Source organism: Sorghum bicolor, chromosome 6, assembly GCF_000003195.3.
Source record: "Sorghum bicolor cultivar BTx623 chromosome 6, Sorghum_bicolor_NCBIv3, whole genome shotgun sequence".
Taxonomy (NCBI): Eukaryota; Viridiplantae; Streptophyta; class Magnoliopsida; order Poales; family Poaceae; genus Sorghum; species Sorghum bicolor.
In genome coordinates this window covers 49,690,874-49,714,138 of record NC_012875.2, presented here as the reverse complement: position 1 = coordinate 49,714,138, position 23,265 = coordinate 49,690,874, and the positions used below count along the sequence as shown (strand labels likewise).

At 45.9% G+C, this 23,265-nt stretch overlaps 3 protein-coding genes and 1 long non-coding RNA gene across 4 annotated transcripts; 2 read left to right on the top strand and 2 right to left on the bottom strand.

Annotated features, from left to right (window-relative positions):
- Positions 2,389 to 6,738, top strand: LOC8075875 (transcription factor RF2a). Its single transcript, XM_002448065.2, has 4 exons — positions 2,389 to 3,072; positions 4,086 to 4,218; positions 5,494 to 5,578; positions 5,934 to 6,738. The coding sequence occupies exons 1-4, from the start codon at positions 2,501 to 2,503 to the stop codon at positions 6,278 to 6,280; spliced, it is 1,137 nt and encodes a 378-aa protein (XP_002448110.1). The 5' UTR covers positions 2,389 to 2,500; the 3' UTR covers positions 6,281 to 6,738.
- Positions 7,120 to 7,707, top strand: LOC110436368. The gene is made up of 2 exons (XR_002454264.1): positions 7,120 to 7,211; positions 7,322 to 7,707. It is a non-coding gene; the product is annotated as an uncharacterized LOC110436368 (long non-coding RNA).
- On the bottom strand, positions 7,707 to 11,019 carry LOC8075874 (cytochrome b561 and DOMON domain-containing protein At3g07570). Its single transcript, XM_002446685.2, has 4 exons — positions 10,491 to 11,019; positions 9,798 to 10,197; positions 9,375 to 9,676; positions 7,707 to 8,179 (listed from the first exon to the last, which is right to left on the bottom strand). The coding sequence occupies exons 1-4, from the start codon at positions 10,716 to 10,718 to the stop codon at positions 7,943 to 7,945; spliced, it is 1,167 nt and encodes a 388-aa protein (XP_002446730.1). The 5' UTR covers positions 10,719 to 11,019; the 3' UTR covers positions 7,707 to 7,942.
- LOC8083725 lies at positions 19,040 to 20,068 on the bottom strand. Its single transcript, XM_002446684.2, has one exon. It carries the CDS (start codon positions 19,794 to 19,796, stop codon positions 19,314 to 19,316), a length of 483 nt encoding a protein of 160 aa, XP_002446729.1. The 5' UTR covers positions 19,797 to 20,068; the 3' UTR covers positions 19,040 to 19,313.

The window sequence follows — 23,265 nt, the reverse complement described above, 5'->3', positions numbered from 1 at the left end:
TTTTAGTTCCTGTTTTTAGTTTATGGTTTATGCCTTCTTTAGATGCACCCAAAAACCCAAAACTTTACAAGATTCTCCATCACATCGAATCTTGCGGCACATGCATAGAGTATTAAATATAGATAAAAATAAAACTAATTACACAGTTTGTCTGTAAATCGCGAGACGAATCTTTTAAGTCTAGTTACTCCATAATTGGACAATGTTTGTCAAATAAAAACGAAATTGCTACAGTGCTAAAATCCAAAAAAATTTGCATCTAAACAAGCCCTTAGTCTCTGGTCCTAGGACAACACACGCTTAGGGTGTTCTTAATGTTAAATTGCAAATAGCTAGCTAGATGAGTTTTAAAAATACTCCCTCTATTCCTAAAGCTTCAACTTTTAGAGTTGTTCTAGTCAAACTTTTAAAACTTTGACTAAATTTCTAGAAAAAACACTAAGATTTATAGTACCAAATTAACATCATTAGATTTATTATAGAATATATTTTCATAAGGTACTTATTTTATATCATAGTGTTTTTCTCTATAAAGTTGGTCAAACTTAAATTTAACTGACACAAATTCTAAGAGTTGAAACTTTTAGAGATAGAGAGAGTAATGAACAATGAATAATATAGTGAAGAGTTATGTGGATTCTGAGAGAGTTGTTTGTGCAAAGCGTTTTAGACTGCTTTCGCTGACATGTAATATACGTAGCGTTTTAAAGGAATTTTAAGACAAATTAAGAGAGAGCATAAAAGACATACGTACCTCTATTTTACTTCTTAATTAGATGTTATCATCAACATGATTAATAGTGATTGGTTGATAAATGAAAACTATTTAATGCAAAAAGTAGGTTTTGTCCTTTAATGTATTATTTTGAGCAAAAATTTGAATGATATAATGCACTGTAATTGTATTACAGAACGAAGGAAGTAGCTATTTCAAAATTGCTAGCTATTTGATCTTTCTCCTCTCAATAGCTAATAATTTTTTTTCTAAAAACCTGTTTGGCAGGACTCCTCTTCGGCTTTGGCGGCTCCAGAGGAGCTTTGCCAAACTTTTTTTTTTTGAAAAAACCGTTTTTAAGTAAAAAATAGAAGAGTCGGAGCCGTTATGGCTTCCAGCTAAAAAACCCCTCGTGAGGAACCTGTAAAACAAGCCGTAAAATAACTATTTGGAAACCATTAGGCGAGTCTCAGTGGTCCGTTTCAATACACTGTTTCTAAAACAAATCGCTGATAGGGCATTAATGAAACGAATAATGAAACAACCTCCACAATGCATGAGTTTCACCTTGACGTTTCCTAGGCTGGACAAAGCATTTAATTACTGCAAAATGATTGGATCACATGCAATGTGGTGAAACGATTTAGCCCTCAGTGGGCTGTTTCACCGCGTGGTAAACAACGCCCGCGGGGTTTCACCATAGTGAAACTACTTCCTTCTCTCTCCTCTTCATTTCACGCAAAAAGTGCAGTTTTACTGACATGGCGCTCTAATAAATGTGCATGACATCCTGGTGAAATCCCAGTGAGACTAGCCTAGAGACGTACCACCAGCCGCCGCAACAGCTGCTCACATGAAACAAGCAGCCGAAGGGACAAAAATCTGTTCCGGGCTTAGACATTAAGCCCAGTATCAGTGGGGTGTTTTCACGAGGATGTCATGCATATTTATTAGAGTGCCATGTTAGTAAAACTACACTTTTTGTATGAAACGGAGATGAGAGAGAAGGAAGTAGTTTTACCATGGTGGAACCCCGCGGTCATTGTTTCCCACGTGGTGAAACGGGATGAAATCCCCACTGAGGACCAAATTGTTTCACTATCTTGTATGTGATCTAATCATTTTGCAACAATTAAATGCTTTACTTAGCCTTGGAAACAACAAAGTGAAATGCTTCATTGCTGGAGTTATTTCATAGATGGTTTCATTTCAATCTTTATGACGTGTTGGTACGTGAAACTGTGTAGTGACACCGTCCATTCAGACTGACCCAATAACAAAATCCATATAAAAAAATTAAAATAGCCTGGTTACTTGGTTACAGTGCCCTCCATCTGGCTGCCACCGCACCGCGGAGCACCAACGAACCAGACTCCGGAACCTTCGGAGGTGTCCAAGCCCAGTAGGTCTCCTGTTTCGTACCAGCGGCCGGTCGAGCCCGCAGGCCGCAGCTGGCCCCAGCTCGGCGCGCATCTCGGCCAGATCGATCGGCAGATCCGCAGGCCCAATGCAGCAGCGGCGACGGCCTGGCCACACCAGTACACCACCCACTCCCACGGGCCACGTCCACGCTGCGGAATTGCGGATGCCCTCTCCGCCCTTTTTTTTCCTTTCCTCCGAGGAGTCAATGCCTCGGTCAAAGCTCAACGCGAGCATGTCTTCCTCCTGCCCCTCCTCCTCCTCCTAGTCCTTGGCTCCTTGCTCCTGCTCCCTTGTCTCTCTGCCCCCCTCACGCCGCCCCCGCTCCCGCCCCAGCGCACCCCCACCCGCATTCTCCAGATCTCCATGGACCAGGCCTCGCCCGCGGACCCAGCCGCCTCCTGCTCGGCCTCCGCCTCCCCCTCCCCCTCCGCCTCTGCGGCGGCGTCGGCGGCGGCGTCGGCGTCAGGGGACGTCGCCGCGATGCTGCCGGACTCGCCGCCGCGGCGCGGGGCGGGGCACCGCCGCGCGCAGTCGGAGATCCTCCTCGGGGGCGCCGCGCTCCCCGACGACCTCACCTTCGACGCCGACCTCGGCGTCGTCGGGGAGGCCTGCGTGGCCGGCGACGAGGACGAGGAGGACGAGGACGAGGACGAGGAAGGGGGCGGCGGCGGCGCTGGCGGCAGCCGGATGTTCGAGATGTTCCTCGAGAACGGCGGCACGCTCGCCGGGCCGTCGGCGCACCCGCATCCGGCGGCGACGGCGACGCCGCCGCCGCGGCCACGGCACCAGCACAGCATGTCGATGGACGGCTCCACGTCCCTGCTTGGATCCGCCGCCGCGGGGACGCCTGGGAGGGCGGGCGCTGACGCCAAGAAGGCCATCTCCGACGCCAAGCTCGCCGAGCTCGCGCTCGTTGACCCCAAGCGCGCCAAGAGGTGAGAAATCTAACAGCATCCTGTGGAGGAGAGCTGCCCCTTGTTCTATTTGCGACTATGGTTGTCGTCTGTCACCTTTGTAGTATTTCCGGTTGGTAATAGCAATCGGGCGAATATGATATTGATTGTGGCGGCATTTGACAAGGACTGGTCACCCGAGGTCCGAGGATACTGTTACTGCTAATTTTAAAGAGCGGAGCTCCTGCAAAAGAGTCACAGGAACCGAGTGTGAAAGGAACTTGTGGAATCTGGTAAATAGATTGAAATTAGACCTGCTAGAACTTTTGGTCTGATTGTGATCCAGCAGAATATATAGCACCATGGACTGTCGATATCAATATATCATAGATGAAAGGCAATCTTGGTTCATCATTGACCCACTCATAGGTCCATTAAGTTGTGGTACTTCAAATCAATCTTGATTGGCAAAGAATTGTAGTAGTCCTCTATGCTGTTGACACGATGATAATATAATTGAGCACTTCAATTTCCAGTCCTATGAATGAATTAAACCTTGTAATTGGTCCGCTAGTCGAGTGGATATCTTTATACCACTATACCTGAGTACCAGACCATGTCATGTCATTGTCAGTAGGTATTCATTCTCTATCTTGTGGGAAGGCACCGGGAGTGTATATTCTAAAAAATATTGGAATGCTCATGTTAATGCATCACTGTAGTTTAGTACTCTTGATCCCAATTGTGTGCCCATTTAGATTTGTTCGAAGTTCAGACCCCCCCCCCCCCCCCCTTTTTTTTTTTATCATGGAGCATACTGTCATATATATAACACATTTTTGGAGCGGGGGCAATAGCATTTTGTGAGCTGTAATTTGTAACAAGCTTATGCTCCATGTAGCTTAGTATATTCAAATCATGTGAATTCTGGAGTTTTTTTACTGCATGAGTGGTTGAATGATAACACATGTCAGCAGTCTAGATGTGTATTTTGGTTATGGTAATTAGATCTCTTGCTCCAGTGACCAAGTAATTACTTTCATGGCACATTTTAGGATTTTGGCAAACCGCCAGTCAGCTGCTAGGTCAAAAGAAAGAAAGATGCGCTACATTGCAGAGCTTGAAAGGAAAGTGCAGAATCTCCAGTCAGAAGCAACTACACTATCAGCTCAGCTGGCCATGTTGCAGGTTCTTCACTTGTACAGTTATACTTACCTTTTCTCGATTTTTTTAAATACGGAGACATGTTAGATAAATGTCTACGTTATAATCTGCAATTTGGTTGCTACTCAGAGTCACAGTTGCTTAGTCTCATGAACAGTCAACACTCAACAAGGATTTTGAATACATAGGCAGTTTTATACATGGATTACTTTTGCAATCTTTTGAGCATTTATTAACAGTTCTACATTAGATATTTGTGGCTTTGGTTCTTCAACTCTACAATATTTGTGTCTGCATATGGGTATTAGTTTTCCAGGCTTGAGTATAGTATAAGATATCTTTCTTTAAAAAAGAAGATCATGCTTTACTCCTGAAGCTTGTTCTGCAAATAATCATAAGATGTGCTTTGCTTTCTGTTTGGTAATCTTACCCGACTGTTATGGCCTTATGGGTGACAAAGCCCACGGGCAGCCAGCAGCCCAAGAGGGTGGCAACATGCCCTACAGTCGTGACCAGCCCCCCACACTGCTACCAGGAGGCTGCCCCTGCCGTTGCCAGCTTGTCATCCAAACCAAGTCATTGTTTATTTAGAAAGTTCATCATTGTTCGGTTTGGAAAGTTCAGATCATATCTATAAAATCCCATTTATAGTTTCCTTCAGCATTGTTTGACAGAGTTCTAGCTCCTGGAAAATTGTGGATTTCTTGGAGCTAGGTATTCCTAGCTCTGGAATCTATGGATCTAGAGCTGTGGGTATACTTGAGTTGTTTGGTTAAGCTGTTTTCTTTCTATTCTAGACAAAGGTAGTCTCAAGATTCCTGATTTTAGCATACAAACTTCAGATCAGAGATGGAGCTCCAAACTTGAGCTGCACAAACAGCTGACGATTCTTCCTCTTAAGCGCGTCATCATCGAATCGATTTCTGATGTTGGCTGGCTGATTTATTGCTGCCCTGTTCGCTTGGCAGAAAAGCCATGACTGAAAGTACTGATTTGTTGTGAGAGAAAAACATTGCTGAATGGCTGACAGATTCAGCAGATAAGCTCAATTGAGAAGATGTATCTTGGTTAGAAAAATAGAAGCGAAGGGCTAATAACCTTGTGTTTTTTCAACCTTTCAGCCTTCCCCTCCTTTTGCCCCCCTCCCCCAGTTCCATAGTCACCGGTCACATCCTCCATCTCATCATGCTCATACCGCCTACATGTAGAACATAGACGGCACTGATGTAGTTTTAGGTTTTCAGAATACCTGTTTCCCCTTTTCCTACAACTTTATAATTGATTATCTGTATGATACAGCGAGATACCACTGGTTTGACAAGCGAGAATAGTGATCTGAAGGTACGTGTGCAGACAATGGAGCAGCAGGTTCGGCTACAGGATGGTAAGGCTTTTATATAATTTTCTTTGCATCCAAAGTGAATAAGTTGAAGTTTTAGAAATGAAATGCCACACTTGTGTGATGTATATTTGATTATACCACCCATCCCCACCCTACAAAAGAAAAGTGAAAAGAAGGAATAACTTGCAAAATTTGCAATTGAAAAGATTGTCCTGAAGTTGTCGGTTTGGCTATACTATAAAATTAAGGAAAATGTGAAGCATGCTAAACAGTCATTTAAGGATATTAACATTAGTTCATTGTCATTTGAGACTTATAATAAAAAATTATATCATTTTTAGCTATTTTGGGAAGCTATCCATCTCTAGTATTGTAACTAGTCCTTGTCTACCTGCAGCTTTGAACGACAGGCTAAGAGACGAGATTCAGCAGCTGAAGGTTGCAACAGGACAGGTAAATGCCAACATTGGAAAAATGGGAAACTTTAGTATGTCGTCATTTGGAGGCAATCCACAAAGCTACCAGCGGAGCCATATACAGTCTCTTCTGGCTGCTCAGCAGCTGCAGCAGCTCCAGATCCACTCCCAACATCAGCAACAGCAGACGCATTTGCAGCAGCAGCACCAGTTGCTGCAGGAGGCTCATCCATTCCCGGTGGACCTAAAGATGAGAGGGTTTGCCATGTCATCACATGCTCAAAATGCAGGCGCCTCAGACAGCCATGCTGTCAAGAGTGAACCCTGACCTTGAGATTGTCAGTTGTTAGAAATAATGTTTGCTCTGTCTGACTGAGCGATTCATGCATCGCTTAGCGTGGTGTCTAGGTAAACTTCAGATTGTTTGAGGCACTTAGTTTTTGTGCAGCCTGTAGCTCCCATTTGGTTGTAAGCTTTAGTGCTGATGGACCAAGCTGAGTCATTTACCGTGCCGGATGCTTATTGTAACTAGCCATGGCTTTGTCCCTGGAGCAGTTCGCGCATCTGTGCAAGAGCAGAATGACAATGGGTCTTTGCAATAGGTCAAGATAAACCTTGTGTCCGTTACCCAAGAATCCAAGGTCAAGATAAACCTTAGCGCCAGGTCTATATGCCCCAGTTTCAGCAAAATGGCATGGACGAAAACATTGCTGTCCGCTTGACCTGTGTAAGCAACTAAACATGATGGTCTGGACCACCTTAGCCTGTTGATGGTCCTAGCTGTCTGTTACAAATTGTGGCTTAAATTAGTTTGGTCCGATTTGTGGTGACAACGTCTTACTATTCTTGGTGAGGTGTCGTCGGATCCTAGTCACCACCATCTGAAGGCGATGATGTTCGATAAGCATTAGCTGATTCGATGTGACTCTGAAGGCGATGAGCCTCGATAAGCCCGGGCTGATTCGACGCGACCCGTCGGCAACTTTTGCACCCGGCGTGAGCACGGCCATTCAGCCGCGCGTCCTCGCCGTACGTGCGGACGTGCCGGCTGGCCTGTGGACTCAGCCCGCGGCCTGTCGGCTGGGGATTCGGACGTGCGCGCCGCGTGGGGCTTCCGCCGGCCGCCGCGGCTGTGTCCATCAGCCATCTGGTGCCCGCCCCCGTCCGCAGAATTTCGCGGATTTTCCTGCCGCCGCAACACGGTCGGGAATGTCGCGCCGCCAGCAGCGGCTAATCACGGATTCACGGCAGCGGCGGAGGTAGAGTGAATACGAGGAGATGTGCTTACCTTATGGGTAGGATTTATGAATATGGTAAAAATTTAATTATAATTACTGTTTTTTTGATATATTTGTGGGTACGCCCACAGCCACTACGGCCTATATAGATCCGCCCATGATTCACGGGCTTGATCGTTCCATTTGTGGTCGGTGCTGGTACACACCACAGAGCAGTCAACACTACAGCACGTAGCTACCGGTTGGTGCCGTTCTGAAACGACGCATAAAGATTTCAAGGCATGCCAATCTCAGCACATACTACAGCTGTGTCCAGGAATCAGCGAGTAAGCAGTATCATTGAACAATGCACGGTGGTAACCAAAAGAAAAAGGTGAAGAACAAGCTGTCGTCCAAAAGGGTACAACACAACATGACCATGTACCAATGTACAAAATATATGAATCAGCAGAGCGTCCAGCTAGGCTAGAAACAAGCAGTCCGGCCCCTTCTTCACATCCTATACCCGCCCCCCCCCCCCCCCCCCTCCCCCAAAAAAAAAACAAATTTTAGCCAACCAAAGCACTGTCCAGCTGCGAGCTACGTAACAAGAATGGTGTATGTGTGTGTCACACTGTCACGTCACTGGTCGATCGTGAACGCTTAATTTACGTCATCAACTTCGTCGTCCTATCAATGGCCAGCTGTTGTTCTCGGAATGAACGAACTGACTGTACGCATCGCCGTTGCCACGGCTCGGCGTCGACCGTACGTCAGTCGTCGTCGGCGTAGCACCGCTTCATCTCGAAGGCGGCGACGGCGACCACCCACACGGCGACGAACACGCCGTAGGAGACGACGTAGGCGCTGACCTCCTGCGCGATGGACAGGCCCAGGAAGATGTTGCCGATGGCCAGCAGGATCGTCGCGCGGCCGATGTTGTGGTGGTACCAGTTCCAGAACCGCCGCACCTTGGACGTCTTGTCCGGCCGCGCCAGGATCGCCAGCACCTGGTGTATGTATCAAACAAAGCACACATACATCGATCAGCACAGCACGAAAAAAAGCAACAAGACCAATAGCCACTACGTACTCATTTTTCCACTAGGGCCTTGTTTACTTCCGAAAAGATTTCGGATTTCGGTACTGTAGCACTTTCGTTTGTTTGTGATAAATATAATTTAATTATGGACTAACTAGGATCAAAAGATTCGTCTCACGATTTCCAGCTAAACTGTGTAATTAGTTTTTACTTTTGTCTATATTTAATACTTCATGCATGTGCCACAAGATTCGATGTGACGGAGAATCTTGAAAACTTTTTGCTTTTTGGGTGAACTAAACAAGGCCTAGTTCATTTGAAAATGGACTTTTATGATGTTGGGCCCCTCGTTAGGGACTCGATCGAGACAGTAAAACCAGTTTCACTAGGGTCAAGGTCAACTTCAGTGCTCGACAACTTTCACACACACACACGACTTGTTTAATTTTCAAAAAAATTCAAGATTTTCTAACATATAGAATCTTTTGACGCATACATGAAACACTAAATATAGATAAAAAATAACTAAATATACAATTTGATTGCTAGTTAATCTATAGTAGAACAATAATTACTAAATAAAAAAATGTGCTACCCAAAAAAAATTTATAAACTAAACAAGGCCACACTTGAGTTGTCGAGTTGAGCCATATTTTCGTCGGTGGTCGAAGATTCGAAGCATAAACAATTGAGAATGCTGCGAGTGCGCGGAGCTACTCTAGCCACTTTCTCGGAACCCATCACCTGCCAGCTCTCAAAGAACATGCGAGGCTACGGTGCGCATTGTCTGTCTAGCCTCTGCCGTCAGCAAAAATGGAAGCCTCTATCCTCACTTTTCTTTTTTGAATCCTCTATTCTCACTTCTTCAGTCCTACTGTACTTAATCACGGTCAACTACTCAGTTACTACAAACAAACCCCATAAAACCATGCTGTTTTATCCAGCCTGGCAATAGCGGCAGATTCCAATCCACACCCCGTACGCATGTGCCGAACCAACCGAAAGTGGATATACCAGTACAAATTATTATCATGATTTATATTCACTTTTCCCCGTGTTAATTACAGAGGCTGTTTGTTAATCTTTTCTAGTCTGTACTATAACTCAGGCAATTTTCTGGTTTTCCTTTTCCATGGTGCGCTGCGTTGCGTTGCGTTGCGTACCTGAAGAGACGCCATGGCCAAGACGGCGATGCCGAGCGCCTTGTGCACGTCCACGTTCTTGAGCCCGTCCTCGTTGATGCGGAAGCCGAGGACGATGCCCGCGATGCCGATGGCGTAGCCGCACACCTGGATGGCCATGTGGGTGTAGAACCAGCACGGGTCCAGCTGCCGGAAGTAGCGCGCGGTGATCATGCCGATGGGCATCAGCACGCCCCACCCCATCATGCCCAGCAGCCCGTGCTTCCTCTCCGTCGGGAACGCCGCCTGGTCGCCGGACGAGCCGGCGGTGTTGTAAGACATCCCTGATGAGTGATGAGCAAGCGAGCACACACAGGTTATTAAGAACGAGATCCTCTGTCACGCTCACGCACGCATTTGGCGATTCGACAAATCGGAGTGAGGAATTGCAAAAAACTGCGTTACCGGAGGTGTAGTTGAAGGAGCGGGAGGCCATGTTCTGGTGCATCGGCAGCCGCAGGGAGTCGGACTGCGGCAGGTTGCCGTCGGGCCCGACGGCGAAGATCAGGTACGGCTGCGGGTAGTCGGTGCTGAGCTGGAAGGCGACGTAGAGGCGCCCCGAGCGCGAGACGACGACGGACCTGTTCTTGACGAGCTTGAGGAGTCCCTTGTTCGGGGCGCAGTCCTCGGGGCTCTTGCCGCCGAGGTAGTACTGCTTGACGGTGCCCTTGCCGTTGGACGCCCACCCGACGACGGCGCTGCTCCCGACCATGGCGCCCTTGCCCGAGAAGCCGACCGCCACGTACGAGCCCTTGTCCGGCGCCGAGAGGATGAAGCTCCACTCGCTGGGCCCCGTGTTCTTGTACTGCCGGCACGAACAGGAGGCGTAATTCGGGGTCAGATCGGGCTGTTATTACCTCACCGTGCCCGACGGTGACGGTGACGGCGATGCAATGCGCGCGCGGCGCACTGAATGAGCTCCACAATTCGCAGATCGGACTGGCAGCTCCGAGCTCTGAAGGAGTGCAATGGCAGTGGGATCTACTAGCCTAGAACGAATCCGAGGACTCCCAGCGACGACGAACAGACACACGAAAAAAAAACAACCAGCAGGGGAAGAGAATCGGGAATGGTTGAGCAGCAGAGACAGGCATATACCCTGAGGACGAAGTCCTGCTGCTTCCAGGCGGCGGTGCAGCGGAAGGAGGTGGAGTCGAAGGGCACGAGGCTGGCGACGGCGACCTTGGCCGTGGCGCACGAGTCCGTGGACGACGACGACGACTCCTGGTGGCTCAGCGCGACGCAGAAGCCGAGCAGGGAGAGCAGCAGCAGGCGCACGGAGCGCGTCGTCGTCCCGGAAGAGGCCGCCATTGCCGCGCGTCCCATCAGCGGGTGCTGCTGCTGCTGCTGCTGCTGCTAGTGCGCAACTGCTCTCTGTTCCTGCCTGCTGCCCTGTCTCGGGTGGGATGTGGCCTTGCTGGATTTGGCAGGCGCCGGGACAAGATTGGTGCGTGGAAGCGAAGGGATGGATGGCCACTGGCCAGGCCGTGCAGGCTGAGGCGGGGCCTGAGACAGTTTGGCAGGTCACACACGGTGACTGCCGCCGCCCGTTAATCGATCGATTCGATTCGCCCCGTTCGCGTAGGAGTATGCTGCTGCTGCTACTGTCCTCGGAAGCGTCTGTGCGCGTGTGTATATATATATGTGTCACCATGTGGCAGTGTGTGCTCCGGTTGGTGGTTTCGTCATGCTTGCTGCCTGTTCTGTGCACATGGCGGCAATCAACGAATTGCCAGTTCTAATCGTGACGACGGCCTTCAACTTGGTATAGAAAACGAGGGTCTTTCTCGCGCTCTTTACCCAGGCACAGACGCACAACTGACATAGTACTAGTATGCTCCCAAGTTGCTGCAGTACTACCAAGAATGAGATGAATAGGGACACCTGCACCTGCGCTGCGTCCGGGTCCATCCGAGCCGGGGGGAAGCCGTTGCGTGGGAGTGCACACTAGAACCAATCGGGATCAGGTCCAATCCAAATCCAACCCAATACACCACATACGGCACCAACATGTCGCTTGTCCCGTAGGGCCGGCGGGCCCTGGCTAACCGTGGAGGTAGAGCATCAAAGAGCTGGCTAGAATTTACATGAGCACAGCACAGGGAGAGAGAGAGAGAGACAGATCTTGCTGCGTGCGTGCCGCGGACCGCGGTTCTCCGCCGAGGCTGGTGGGCTGAGCTGCCGAACAGCGAAGAAAAGGGGCGCAAAAGGCCGCGCGACGCGACCGGCACCGGCGGTGCCCCAGCGGTGTCGTCCGCGATGGAGGGGGTTTGTGGGGATTGGGATTGGGATGTGAAAGGCTGGCCCAGATGATTATTGTGCGCAGGAACAGCTCACGGTTTAGCTGCACGGATTAAAGAAAGATGCGGGTGCACATGCGCCCTGCCGCGGATCAATCCATTGGTTTTCCAGGGTGCGCGCGTCCGGCGTCCTGTCTGGGCCATTAGGTCAGTGTCAGTGGAAGTTTTATAAGGATGTCATGTATATTTATTAGAGCGTCTTGTCAATAAAACTATATTTTTTTACATGAAACGATGAGAAGAGAGAAGAAAGTAATTTCACTATGGTGAAACTCCACTGGCGTTGTTTCCCACGCGGTGAAACAGGACTAAATCATTTCACCATCTTGCATTGATCCAATCATTTTGCAGTAATTAAATGCTTTGCCCAGCCTAGGAAACATCAAAGTGAAACTCATGCATTGTGGAGGTTGTTTCATTGTTTGTTTCATTGATGCTCTGTCAGCAGATCTGTTTTAAAAACATTGTATTGAAACGGGCCATTGAGACTCGCCTTACCGTCCCCGGTAGTAGCACGCACTCAGCCTTGAATCTCCACTTAGGCCTTGTTTAGTTTGAGAAAAATTTTAGATTTCGCTACTGTAGCACTTTCGTTTGTTTGTGGCAAATATTATCTAATCATAGACTAACTAGGATCAAAAGATTCGTCTCGCGATTTACAGGTAAACTGCATAATTAGTTTTTATTTTTGTCTATATTTAATGCTTCATGCATGTGCCGCAAAATTCGATGTGACGGGGAATCTTGAAAATTTTTGAAAACTAAACAAGGCCTTAACCTTCGAGGATCTTGGTGCCATAATAACTCGTCTGGACTCTAAAAAAAAAAACTCGTCTGGACTTTTTGTTTACGTGTTTCTATTGCATCACAGACAAAACGTACAACAGAATGGAGCGAAAATCGCCCTATTCAAAATGTTCCAGCTTTTGAGCGACATTATACGAATTGGCGAATGATCAAGCTAATGTTTGGCAGACAAGAGCCTGGGATTTTTTTTTACGAGTGTGTCATCTGTTTTGTTTGACGCTCTTCCGATCTTGATGTCCTCAGATTTCTCACTTGGGTCTTGTTTAGTTCCAAAAACTTTTTAGTTTTTGAAACTGTAACACTTTTGTTTTTATTTAACAAACATTATCCAATTATAAAATAACTAAGCTGAAAAGATTTATCTCGCAATTTACAAGTAAATTGTACAATTAGTTTTTATTTTCATCTATATTTAGTGCTCTATGCATGTACCACAAGATTCGATGTGACGGAGAATTTTGAAAAATTGTTGGTTTTTGGGATGAACTAAACAAGGCCTTAACTAATTGTATGCAATTCAGAAAGTAGAGGTTGCAGTGCTCAATCACTTGGATAAGTACAAGGCGAACCAGCAGAATACATAATTATTAGCATCTGATTGTCTTCCTGTTCCTTTGGCTGATAAGCTAGAAAGTACTCCGAAAGACTAACAGATTCGGCTGATAATCTCAAGCGAACAGACTAGAGTTGCATCCGATCCTACAAATTGAGAGTTGTAGCCAGTTTGGCAACAAGAAAGGGCAAGAATTTCAGCCTTCAAGGGTTCCAAAACCTAAGGAATGGCCACTTGAAATAAATGATGCACGTGAAACAATTCTTGCAGATGTTATATGAATAAAATCCTAACACATATTTGGTTTGGAGTAAGGACCCCTTGCCTAAAGAGGCGTCACAAAAAAGCTCTAGAATCAGCTGAAATATGCAAGAAAGTAGGCATAGACCGTTGAGTAATTTCCGAACAAAAGTTTTAACCTGAGGTTGAATTGTTTTATCTGTCCACACCTATCTAGAAATTTGTAACAGCACACTATATAGATGGGGAATGACTCGATGCCTCCTCGACTGCCAGCATTTGTAAGCAGATTTGAAGAGCACACGTCATGGAGGCTGGTTTCTAGTAGAAAATGTGAGGCTCACTCTTAGAAATAATAGAAATTTGCACAAGAATTTGAAATGTTTGTTGGTCGGAGAGAGTTGTATCTTTTTTTTTCTTGACAAAAATGCTATACAACACGAGTGTTTTTGGAGCAATCCAACACTCATTTTTTTCTTTTATCTTTATCTCTCTCTTTTCTTCTCCAATTCTGACAGGCTTAGAAAAAGGAATTAGGGGAGGCAACCATGCTAGGCGGTGGGGCGAGAGAGATGGTGCTAAGGCGGAGGTGGAGGCCGGGCCAGGTTGGGCGGGGACGACCATGGCCATGACGATGGGAGGGGAGGGGAAGGCGGAGGAGGTTCGCGCAGGTGCAGTAGGGTCTCGCTGAAGCTTTGCGGCTCGGTGAGACCCTATCACACTGCGGCGAGGCATTTCGCGGAGACACGGTGAACGACCATGGACTGGATGTAGAAGAAAGATGGAGCGTTTGATCTTCATCCACGGTTAAAATGAATCAAGTGTCCTACTGCTTTAAAACACTCGAAAAGGTTAGAATCTTTCTCGGTTAGGAATTTGACAGACAGATTGTTCAAACGATCTTTCGTATCTTTCCAAATTGGACACCAAAGTATCATACCATACCATATTACCATTTCTAGCGTTGAACTCCCCATTCATAAAGTGCCATGATATTGACACGGAAGTGGAAAGATATATAAAGGCCTTGTTTAGTTCTGAAAACTTTTCGGTTTTCGCTACTGTAGCACTTTCGTTTGTTTGTGGTAAATATTGTCTAATTATGAACTAACTAGGATCAAAAGATTCGTCTCGCAATTTACAGATAACTGTGCAATTAGTTTTTATTTTTGTCTATATTTAATACTTCATGCATGTGCTTAAAATTCGATGTGACGGAAAATCTTGAAAATTTTTTTGTTTTCGAGGTGAACTAAACAAGGCCAAAGTCGTAATGCGAGCGCTTGCGCAGCGTAGGGTTTCAGCTTGACGCATTGACGTCATAACGGAGTATCATGACGTGAGCGATTTCTAGTGAAAAGAAGTCGTGAGCGATTTTTATGTAGGCCATTGACTCCTTGTGTGGCTTGGAGCAAGGGTGTGAGCTTTGTGTTTTTCTTTCCTTGTGCTAGGTTATTTTCCTGAGTTTACGTTCGGCTCGTGCAGATAACATTGTAATGAAAGCCTGGTAATCTTATAAGGGTAAACAATAAACAAAGGCCCTCCAACAAGTAAAGAGTTATGTCATCAGGATTTTGTGGAAGCATGGCAATCAGTTCTCTGTCTCTCCTGCTCATGGTAGTACTTGACATTTACGATCAGGTCAGATTGTGTTACTTGACATGAGCAGGGCAGGGTACTGGTCTGTTTGGTTAAAGCGCAACATGATTTTGGAAGAAAAGGTTGCAGTTGCACCATATAGTTGGTTCTGAACATTAGATCGATGAATTTCGGTGATGCATTCTCTACGTTTAGCTGATACGACCGACCAGTTTAGCTCACCGATCACAACATTAGGTCAACGCTGACTATGTAAGCAGGGTAGTGAACGCGTCGTTTTTTTCCCTCCTCACCGTGTCTCTCGTGTGGACATATATACGCCGTTGTTAAGTCCATGGACATTATTCTTGGAGATCCTGCTGATTATACGACCAAGAGTGCTACCTCACATGATAAACAGAGGATCAGAGAGAGACCGGCCAGGCCGGGTTCAGTTGAACCGCAGGACACGCACGCATGCATGTTACTCCGTGCTGCTTGCCCGTCGCCATTTGATCTAGTCAATCAATCCGATTTCCTGGATGAATCAATAAATCCATCATCTAGAAGCTGTCATCTCAGCGTTTTTTTTCTCCTTTAATTTAATTCTGTAGGACGCAGAAATAAAATCTGATTCTGATGCATCTTGCTAGCTAAAGTTCACTCATCATGTAACCGAAAACATCACATGAATGCCCTGTCTAAAGCGCGAGGTCGATCACATGATAAGATAGGCAGACAACCTGTTTCGCGTGTGAGTGCGATCTGTGGAAGCAAGGAGATCCTAAGCTAGCGAAAAGAAAAGCCTGAAAGGCCGCAGGAAAACCACCATGGCGTGCGCGAGCAAAAGGATCGGAGATCGATCGCCGACGGAAGTGGAAGTGGAACTGAAAGAAACAGCCCCAGCTCACCGCTTCGGTAGTGTCCAACTACTTTTCGGCTTCCCTGCCACCTTCGCTTACCTCCGAGGCTACTTCTCGAATACTGTAGGTTTCACACCTCGCCTGCCTATTAACGGTGCCCTCCGATGGTCTCTGTCGGTCCATGCTTGTGCAGGCCACACGCACGCCGGAGTGTAGTGCTTGTGCTTCACTGTCGAATCTACCTGATCAGAATTCAGAAAGAATGACAGCCAGGCTATCCCTGGCAGGAGTTTGCAGCGAACGACAGTGGCAGCAACGCTGCAGAACAAGAAGGCGCAGAACAATCAGTTCTATGTCGTAGTTCGTAGTACGGCACGGAAACCTAACACATCCTCTTGTCCAACCTCGTGAAGCAACATCAATGATGGTGGTGAATCGTCCGCTCCGATCCATCCGTTTCTGGGCCGTTAAATGTGCCTGTCATCGACGCCAAAAGGCTTCTCGCAAGACGGTTGCGGAGAGAGACATCACAGCATCAGCAGAGGGACTGAGGGAGGCGTTCAGGCGTACGTGTGATACCATTCAATTCCATGTGGCGGCTTCGACCGAGAGGCAGAGGCCGGGCCGGGAATCGCATCGCATCGCGTGCCCGGCCGCGGCGCCGCTGCCAACGACGCGCGACGCCGCTAGCTCGAACGAGTCGCGGATCGGCAAGTCCGCAAGCGGGGCGCGCGGGGGCGGGCAGAGCTAGCGTTTGCCCCGTCGCGCGCGGCCATGTCCATGTGACGTGACGACGTCTCGGCACCGCACCAACCGCTACGCGCTACGGCGCGTGAGCTGGAATAGGATATTCTCCAACCCAGCGTTGCTTGGCTCGGCGCGGCGACTAGCTAGGCCACGAGTTAGGTGGCCGGTGCCGGTGCGTGCATGCGTGGGTTTGGTTTCTTACCCCATTTGGTTCAGCTAGCAGTTACTAGCAGAGATCCATTTGTCTGTCAGTCGATTGGGAGTCCGTCGGGGCGTGGTAGTGGTAGCCTAGCTGGAGTACCCTAGGTTTCCCTGGAAGGGAAAATGGTCCTCCGGCTAGCTGAAATGTTCTGCCTAACTGAGTTCCGCAACTATTGCTTCAAAATTTTTTTTGGCAAAATGAGTATTGTAGCACTTTTGTTTGTATTTAGCAAATATTGTCCAATCATAGACTAAATAGGCTAAAAAAGATTCGTCTGCAAATTACAGACAAATTGTGTAATTAATTATTCTTTATCTATATTTAGTACTCTATGCATGTGCCGTAAAATTCGATGTGACGGGAAATCTGAAAAATTTTACAAAATTTAGAACTAAACAAGGCCTATATATATTGGTTGGTTCCTGGCTGTTCTTTTAGAACTAAACAAGTACTCTATATTGGTTGGTTAGAACTAAACAGAAGAGGGCGAAGCACGTCAGACGTGGGGACATTCGTAGATCCTAAAGTGCAGAGTGCTGCACTATTGGATGGACCGGCCATATGCCAGTAAACTACACATGCGGTACACTGAAGTGTGCAATGTCCAGGCTTAGGCCCATTGGAGAATCCGCCTTATAATGCTTAAATGCCACCGTCCAAGCCTCCTAGGGCATCATCTTTCGGCCCATTCAGGACTGATGAAATCTTTTTCTTCAGACATGTCACAATTTAACAAAAATAATAAAAATGAATGACACATGTTGTTTTCCGATTAAATGTGAGAAGTTGGCAAGTTTTGGTAGCCAACCGAATATTAGCCAAAATCATGGCTTTTCAAATCCTTGGCATAACAAATTTTGGTAGCCAACCAATAAGGCTTTGAAAATAGAATGTACAAGTAGCTATGTGCTATTCCCTCTGTTTCAAACTATAATTCATTTTAGCTTTGTCCTAAGGCAACTTCTCTAATTTTGACTAAGCTTTCAAAAAAATATATTAATATCTACAAGTTCAAATAAATATATACATCATCAAGACACATTTCATAGAGAATTTAATTAAACTAATTTGATAATGTAGATGATGGTGCATTTTCTACAAACTTGATCAAAGTTGTTAGAGATTTTTTTTTGAGGGAAACGGAGGGGAGGAGTGCTCCCTACCAATTGATTGATCAGGAGCAGCAAAAAGCTCTGCAGCTGAAATACATGAGTAGCAGTTATACAAGCGGGTTTACAGCCTGAAATACATCGAGGGTTTAATTCATGCTGAAACTATATTACACCACTGCCGTACAACAAAGCGATCCTCCCTGGGCAAACGATATTTCCACAGCTGAGCAGTATCTCTAAAGCTCGCAGCAAGGCGAATTTCAGGAGGGCGGCAAGCCATTGAAAGTTAGAAATTTGACTTAAGACAACAATTAACACAATGCATCAAATATTGTTGAACTATAGTATAGTTTGAGATGCCGGACTTTGTGATCGATTCATAATAAGCTTGATTCCTTTGTGGCTTTATGCATCAAAGTTGATAGATATTATGAAAACAAATGTAGAGATAGCAACATGGTATAACAATTGACAGGACCCCTCAAAGAATTATATTCTTAGAATGTTTGACCATAGCTTCAAGCCGAAAACAAAATTCAGCTAGAAAGCAAAGCAAGGCTAAAATAATTCACTTTGTTTTACTTTATAGCTTCAGGCCAAAGTATTATATCCTCCTCCTCTTTTGTTTGAAGACTATTTCTTGCAGCATGAGTTTAGATAAAGAGAAAGAAAATGAGAGCCTGTTGACCAAAATTAAATTTAAGAAATATTTATGTATGCAATTTGTTTTCAGTAGTTCAGTGATTTGCCAAAAAATAAATGCTACCTTTATGAATAACACCTGGCTGTGGTCTGAAGAGCATAGTTCCTGCTACTATCGAGAAGCTAAATATTTCTCCTAACCTGACTTCACAATTCCAAGATAAAAAGAGATTACCATAACATTATCTCTGTTCTCTACTTTTTATCCTTATGTTTCTCTGAATTCTGTATACATGATCAAATTGAACAAAAGGTCAAACTATATTTGTTACACATGACACTGAAAATTCTCTAGGTGTACTGAAAGAAAACGTGGTAACGAGAGCAAATTGAGAGAAAACAATGAAGAACAGGTATCCTTTATGCATCGTGGTTGATCTGATCTCATCTGATCTGATCTGATGGACAACAATGTTGAGTAAACTAAATTTTACAATAATAGACACAATCATTGTGGAATGTTGAACTTGAAAAGAGCATAGAACAATTCAGTTAGAAAGAAAATTATGACCTGAGTGCAGTTTGCAAGAACAGAGAGCAAGAAGAAGATAAATCAGATAATAGATAACATATAGTTGAAATACTCGATGCTTCCAAGAATGTGATTTGTCAGAGAAACATTGGTGAACCGAGATTCCATGTCAATTCTACCAGGGAAACAATTGCACAGCCTATTCAATGGCATTTGAGCTGAGTCCGATCATAAAATGCATTACTGCAACAACTGCCGCTGAATTCAGGTTCAATTTACAACACAGCAGAGCTGTGGAAGTGGTTTGTACAGGTTCTCTAGAATTTGGGGAACACTCAGAAAAAACTAGCCCAGGCTGAGGTAAACCGCGGTGGCCACGCCGGCGGCGCAGACGGTGACGACCCTCCCGACCACCGGGGGAGCGACGCGAGCCACCATGCCTATCCCGACGACCCCGGCCGCGGCTGCTGGGGCGCGGAGGAGGTCCGCAGCTCCGGCCAGCACGGCCTCCCTGAACAGCTCGACGGCAAACTCCCGGAACTGGAGCCGCGAGAGCTCTGCCTCGTCCTCTAGCCCAGCGGCGCGGAGCGCGGCGTCGACTCGGGCGCGGGGCGGCGGCGAGGGCACCCAGCGCCGGACCAGCGGGACGGACGCGCTGAGCTCCGAGTGGAGGTGCGCGGCGGCGTCAGCGAGCTGGTACCGGCGGACGCCCGGGAAGCGGCGCTGCGCGACGGCGAGGCACCGGTCGAAGGCGGCGTCGCAGGCGGCGGCGAACGCCGGCGCGCGGCGCAGCGCGGCGTCCACGCGCTTCGAGGGGCTGAGGCCCATCTGCGTTCGTTCGTGCGGAGTGGAGGGGAGTGGATGCTAAATTGCTGACTGTGCTGGGCCTTTGCAGCCTGGGCTTCGGTAGGGCTCGCATGAGTACTACAACTGCCCCCGGTCCTGTTTGGAAGCCGGACAAAATCACTGTAATTTCTTTCAAAAAATTCAATCCTAAATTTGCTGGCATTTTGGTAGGGCTTCTACGGCATTAGCTTCAAAAACCAATGTAGCATGAGCCGGATGAAGCTCCAAAATGCTAGCTTCTCCGACTTCATCATTTACTCAAGTCATTTTGTTGGAAACAGTTTCATCAACTTTATTTTGTGGGAAACAGTTTCATCAACTTCGCACTATAGTAACATAGCGCTACAACATCATAGAAGTTAAAGCTCCTTTTGAGACGTGACAGAGAGGACCTATTTTCTTTTATATATGATCTTAGTGAAACCAATACATAAAAGAAAAATCATCTACTCGACTTGAGAACCATCGAGCATTTTCCGCTTTCTCTTGCAACACGACATCCTCCTCCTAGACTTTGGCTTGTTCACTCATGCCTCGTCCGTTTAGACATAATTTCTCTAGGAATCATTCCCTGTAATCAAAGTTAGTATAAATTAGCACAACATTCTAAGTTGGAATTGTTCCCAGTGTCCAATCCCTGATAACCGAACAGGTCCTCAATGATATTGAGAGAACCCAGGTGGTTCCGAAACATTTTAGAATTTGACACCCAATACGTGGATCTCACCAAATAAGAGATCCAATCCGCAAGTCTTTTGGTTATTTGGCATCATATGTATCAATTATTTCAATACAAGAGACATTCTCATTTTTTTCTATTTTATTTTTGTTTTTCATCTACCAGCACATGTCAGATAATGTCGAACTTAGGCACACATTCTTGTTGTTGTTGGCTTCAGAAGAAAGGTACCTTCCACCTAGATACAAATGAGTTCAGGCCAACATATCTTTCTATATAGCCAACATCTCACTCCCTCCTCACCTGATGCAAGTCAATGTTCACTACCCTTCTTTCCCCTCTACATGGACCACCTTCTCTTTCCTTAAACCACCTTCAATCTCCTTAGAGCGTCTGCAATGGGCATTTTTTAGCCGATTCGATCTAAGAAATGCGCCTATAGGACCGAGTTCTATACAGTGCATGCTTGATTCGATGAAGTAGCTCCTATCCAATGAACCCGCTCCCATTCAGTTATCTCTCTTGCGGATGCGAAGTCAGAACGAGGAAAGAGAAGAGATTGGCATATGGTAATGAATAGTGGGTCCAATTATAGATCCAAACCTGATTCTCTATACATTGAAAACTAAATACAAGAAGACATCACATCACTGTGGGACCCGCCTAAAGAGATGACCCCGCATCTATACACTGCAGATGCTCTTAAATCAACATATTTTCTGTCCAAGCCACTACACCTTCTCTCTCTTCCACATGTTGTCTAAACCTACTTGGCACTATGAAACGACCAGACGACCAGTTACAATGGAGCATTGAGCCTGACCTAAATGGACATTTGCCACTACCTTACCTTTTAAACATATTGCATCCTGATGATCGAACTAGAGCTGGCACTAGGAACGAGAGTCTTGCTTATTTCTCGTTGCTAGTCGACTCTCCTCTGTCGCCCCATAGTGTCTCTCCTGTCTTCACCCAACTATTTTTGAGCATTTTTAAAAGACTGAACTGATAGATCTCGAGATTCGTGAAGTCTCACCACTGACGCCTTGCTGTCAAGAGAGACGTCGCCTACTACGGAAAGCGTAGTGCCGTTAAATTCTAGAATAAATCAAGAAAAATACGAGCCCTTGTACCTAGTCGAGGATTTGAATCCGGGTGGGTAGGTTTTATCACAAGGAACCTAACTAGCTGATCTATGATCAGTTAGCTTGTACACAATAATTTACATATGTAATAAAGGTGTACAATTAATAAAAAAATAACTAAATACACAGTTTGTCCGTAATTTACGAGACAAATCTTTTAAGACCAGTTAGTTTATGGTTAGATAATAATTATGAATTACAAATAAAAGTGTTACGTTATGTAAAAACTTTTTATCCAGGGACAATAAGGCGGTCGGAAAAGAAAAGGAAATATATATAAAAAAGAACTTGTAGTATTCATGTGGTGCCTCCACGCTGCAAGTGGCAGGTAGTTAGAGCAGTTAGTACAGCGTTGCACGTTGCATGGCTTGTCGTCTCGGCATGTGGCCCATAGACAAATGCGTAGGGTCAATGCCTGGAGATGGAGGAGGCCATAGGGATATACTACTAGGAGTAGGCCGGTTAGTTCCGGTACTCCATCGCCACGGTATTCGGCGGCAGGAGGCGCGAGATTGCGGGCTCTTGTGCTTGGCGCTGCCCGGCCGGCGGCCCTGAAACCCAACACCCCACGACGGTGCGCGTCGGGGGAGGTAAACAATAAATGGCAGGGGAGGCGTCCGGACGCAGCTTCGATCCATCACCACCTAAATTTCCGAGACCTCTAAATGCGACCGCGTGACGGGGTCTCGATCGTGTGTACTCCTTCGGATCCGGCAAAGCATATGCATGTTCATGTGATGCGAGGAGCTCAAAAATAGACGGAGCGAGTTGTACAGGATGAGACACGAATCAGAAAATCCTCTGGATTCTCTTGCTGCTCTGTAGCTGTAGGGAGCTTAGCGGTGGCCACAAAAACGCTAATAGTTACTTCATCCTCCGTCCCAAATTATGAGACATTATAAAAATAATTTTAGAAAATTAAAGCATCTTAAGTTTAATCAAAATTATAGAAAAAATTTATAAAAATTTATGAGATCAAGTAGATATACTATGAAAATATAATTGATGAAAAATCTAATAATACTTAGTTGGTATCATAAATACTATTATTTTATCATATAAATTTGGTCAAACTTGAGATGTTTTGACTCTCTAAGATTTTTAGAATAATTTATAATTTGAGACGAAGGAAGTAGTAGGTTAGTTAATTAGATGTGGCGATGAACCAAAGCCCCCCAGATGCATTTGTCTTCCAAAATGTACCATGAAACTTATTAGAAATTTTACAAATGAGAAAAAGTTACATTGATTTAGTGGAAATAAAGAAAGCACCACGTCTTTAATTGTGTGAACAAATGGGGCCATTTTTTATTTTCTTGGGAATGAAATAACATTGCTCTTTATATATATTGAATATAATATATAGAGGGGGGAAATACAATAATATAACACTAGAAACTAACCAGGGAAATGACATGTGTGGCCACATTGTCAATCTATAGGTTTCTAAAACTACATGCTAAGGTTGTGTAGTTTTTTTTTTTTAAAAAAAAGGCTTGTACCGCTGCAACTACAACCATATGATTTTGCTATAGTGAACAAAAGCATGTGGCTGCAGTAGCCGCAGCGCGCGACAGCTAGTGCAGTCGAGCACTCTCGTAGTTCTTGAATAGTGCATATGTAAAAA

What these genes read in the sequence shown, in the direction of transcription:
- LOC8075875 (XM_002448065.2), top strand. Translation starts at nt 2,501, where the DNA reads ATGGACCAGGCCTCGCCCGCGGACCCAGCCGCCTCCTGCTCGGCCTCC. An exon ending in GACCCCAAGCGCGCCAAGAG is followed by an intron (nt 3,073 to 4,085) that starts GTGAGAAATCTA and finishes GGCACATTTTAG; the next exon opens with GATTTTGGCAAACCGCCAGT. An exon ending in GCAGGTTCGGCTACAGGATG is followed by an intron (nt 5,579 to 5,933) that starts GTAAGGCTTTTA and finishes GTCTACCTGCAG; the next exon opens with CTTTGAACGACAGGCTAAGA.
- LOC8075874 (XM_002446685.2), bottom strand. Translation starts at nt 10,718, where the DNA reads ATGGGACGCGCGGCAATGGCGGCCTCTTCCGGGACGACGACGCGCTCC. An exon ending in AGCAGGACTTCGTCCTCAGG is followed by an intron (nt 10,198 to 10,490) that starts GTATATGCCTGT and finishes TCGTGCCGGCAG; the next exon opens with TACAAGAACACGGGGCCCAG. An exon ending in CTCCTTCAACTACACCTCCG is followed by an intron (nt 9,677 to 9,797) that starts GTAACGCAGTTT and finishes ATCACTCATCAG; the next exon opens with GGATGTCTTACAACACCGCC.
- LOC8083725 (XM_002446684.2), bottom strand. Translation starts at nt 19,796, where the DNA reads ATGGGCCTCAGCCCCTCGAAGCGCGTGGACGCCGCGCTGCGCCGCGCG.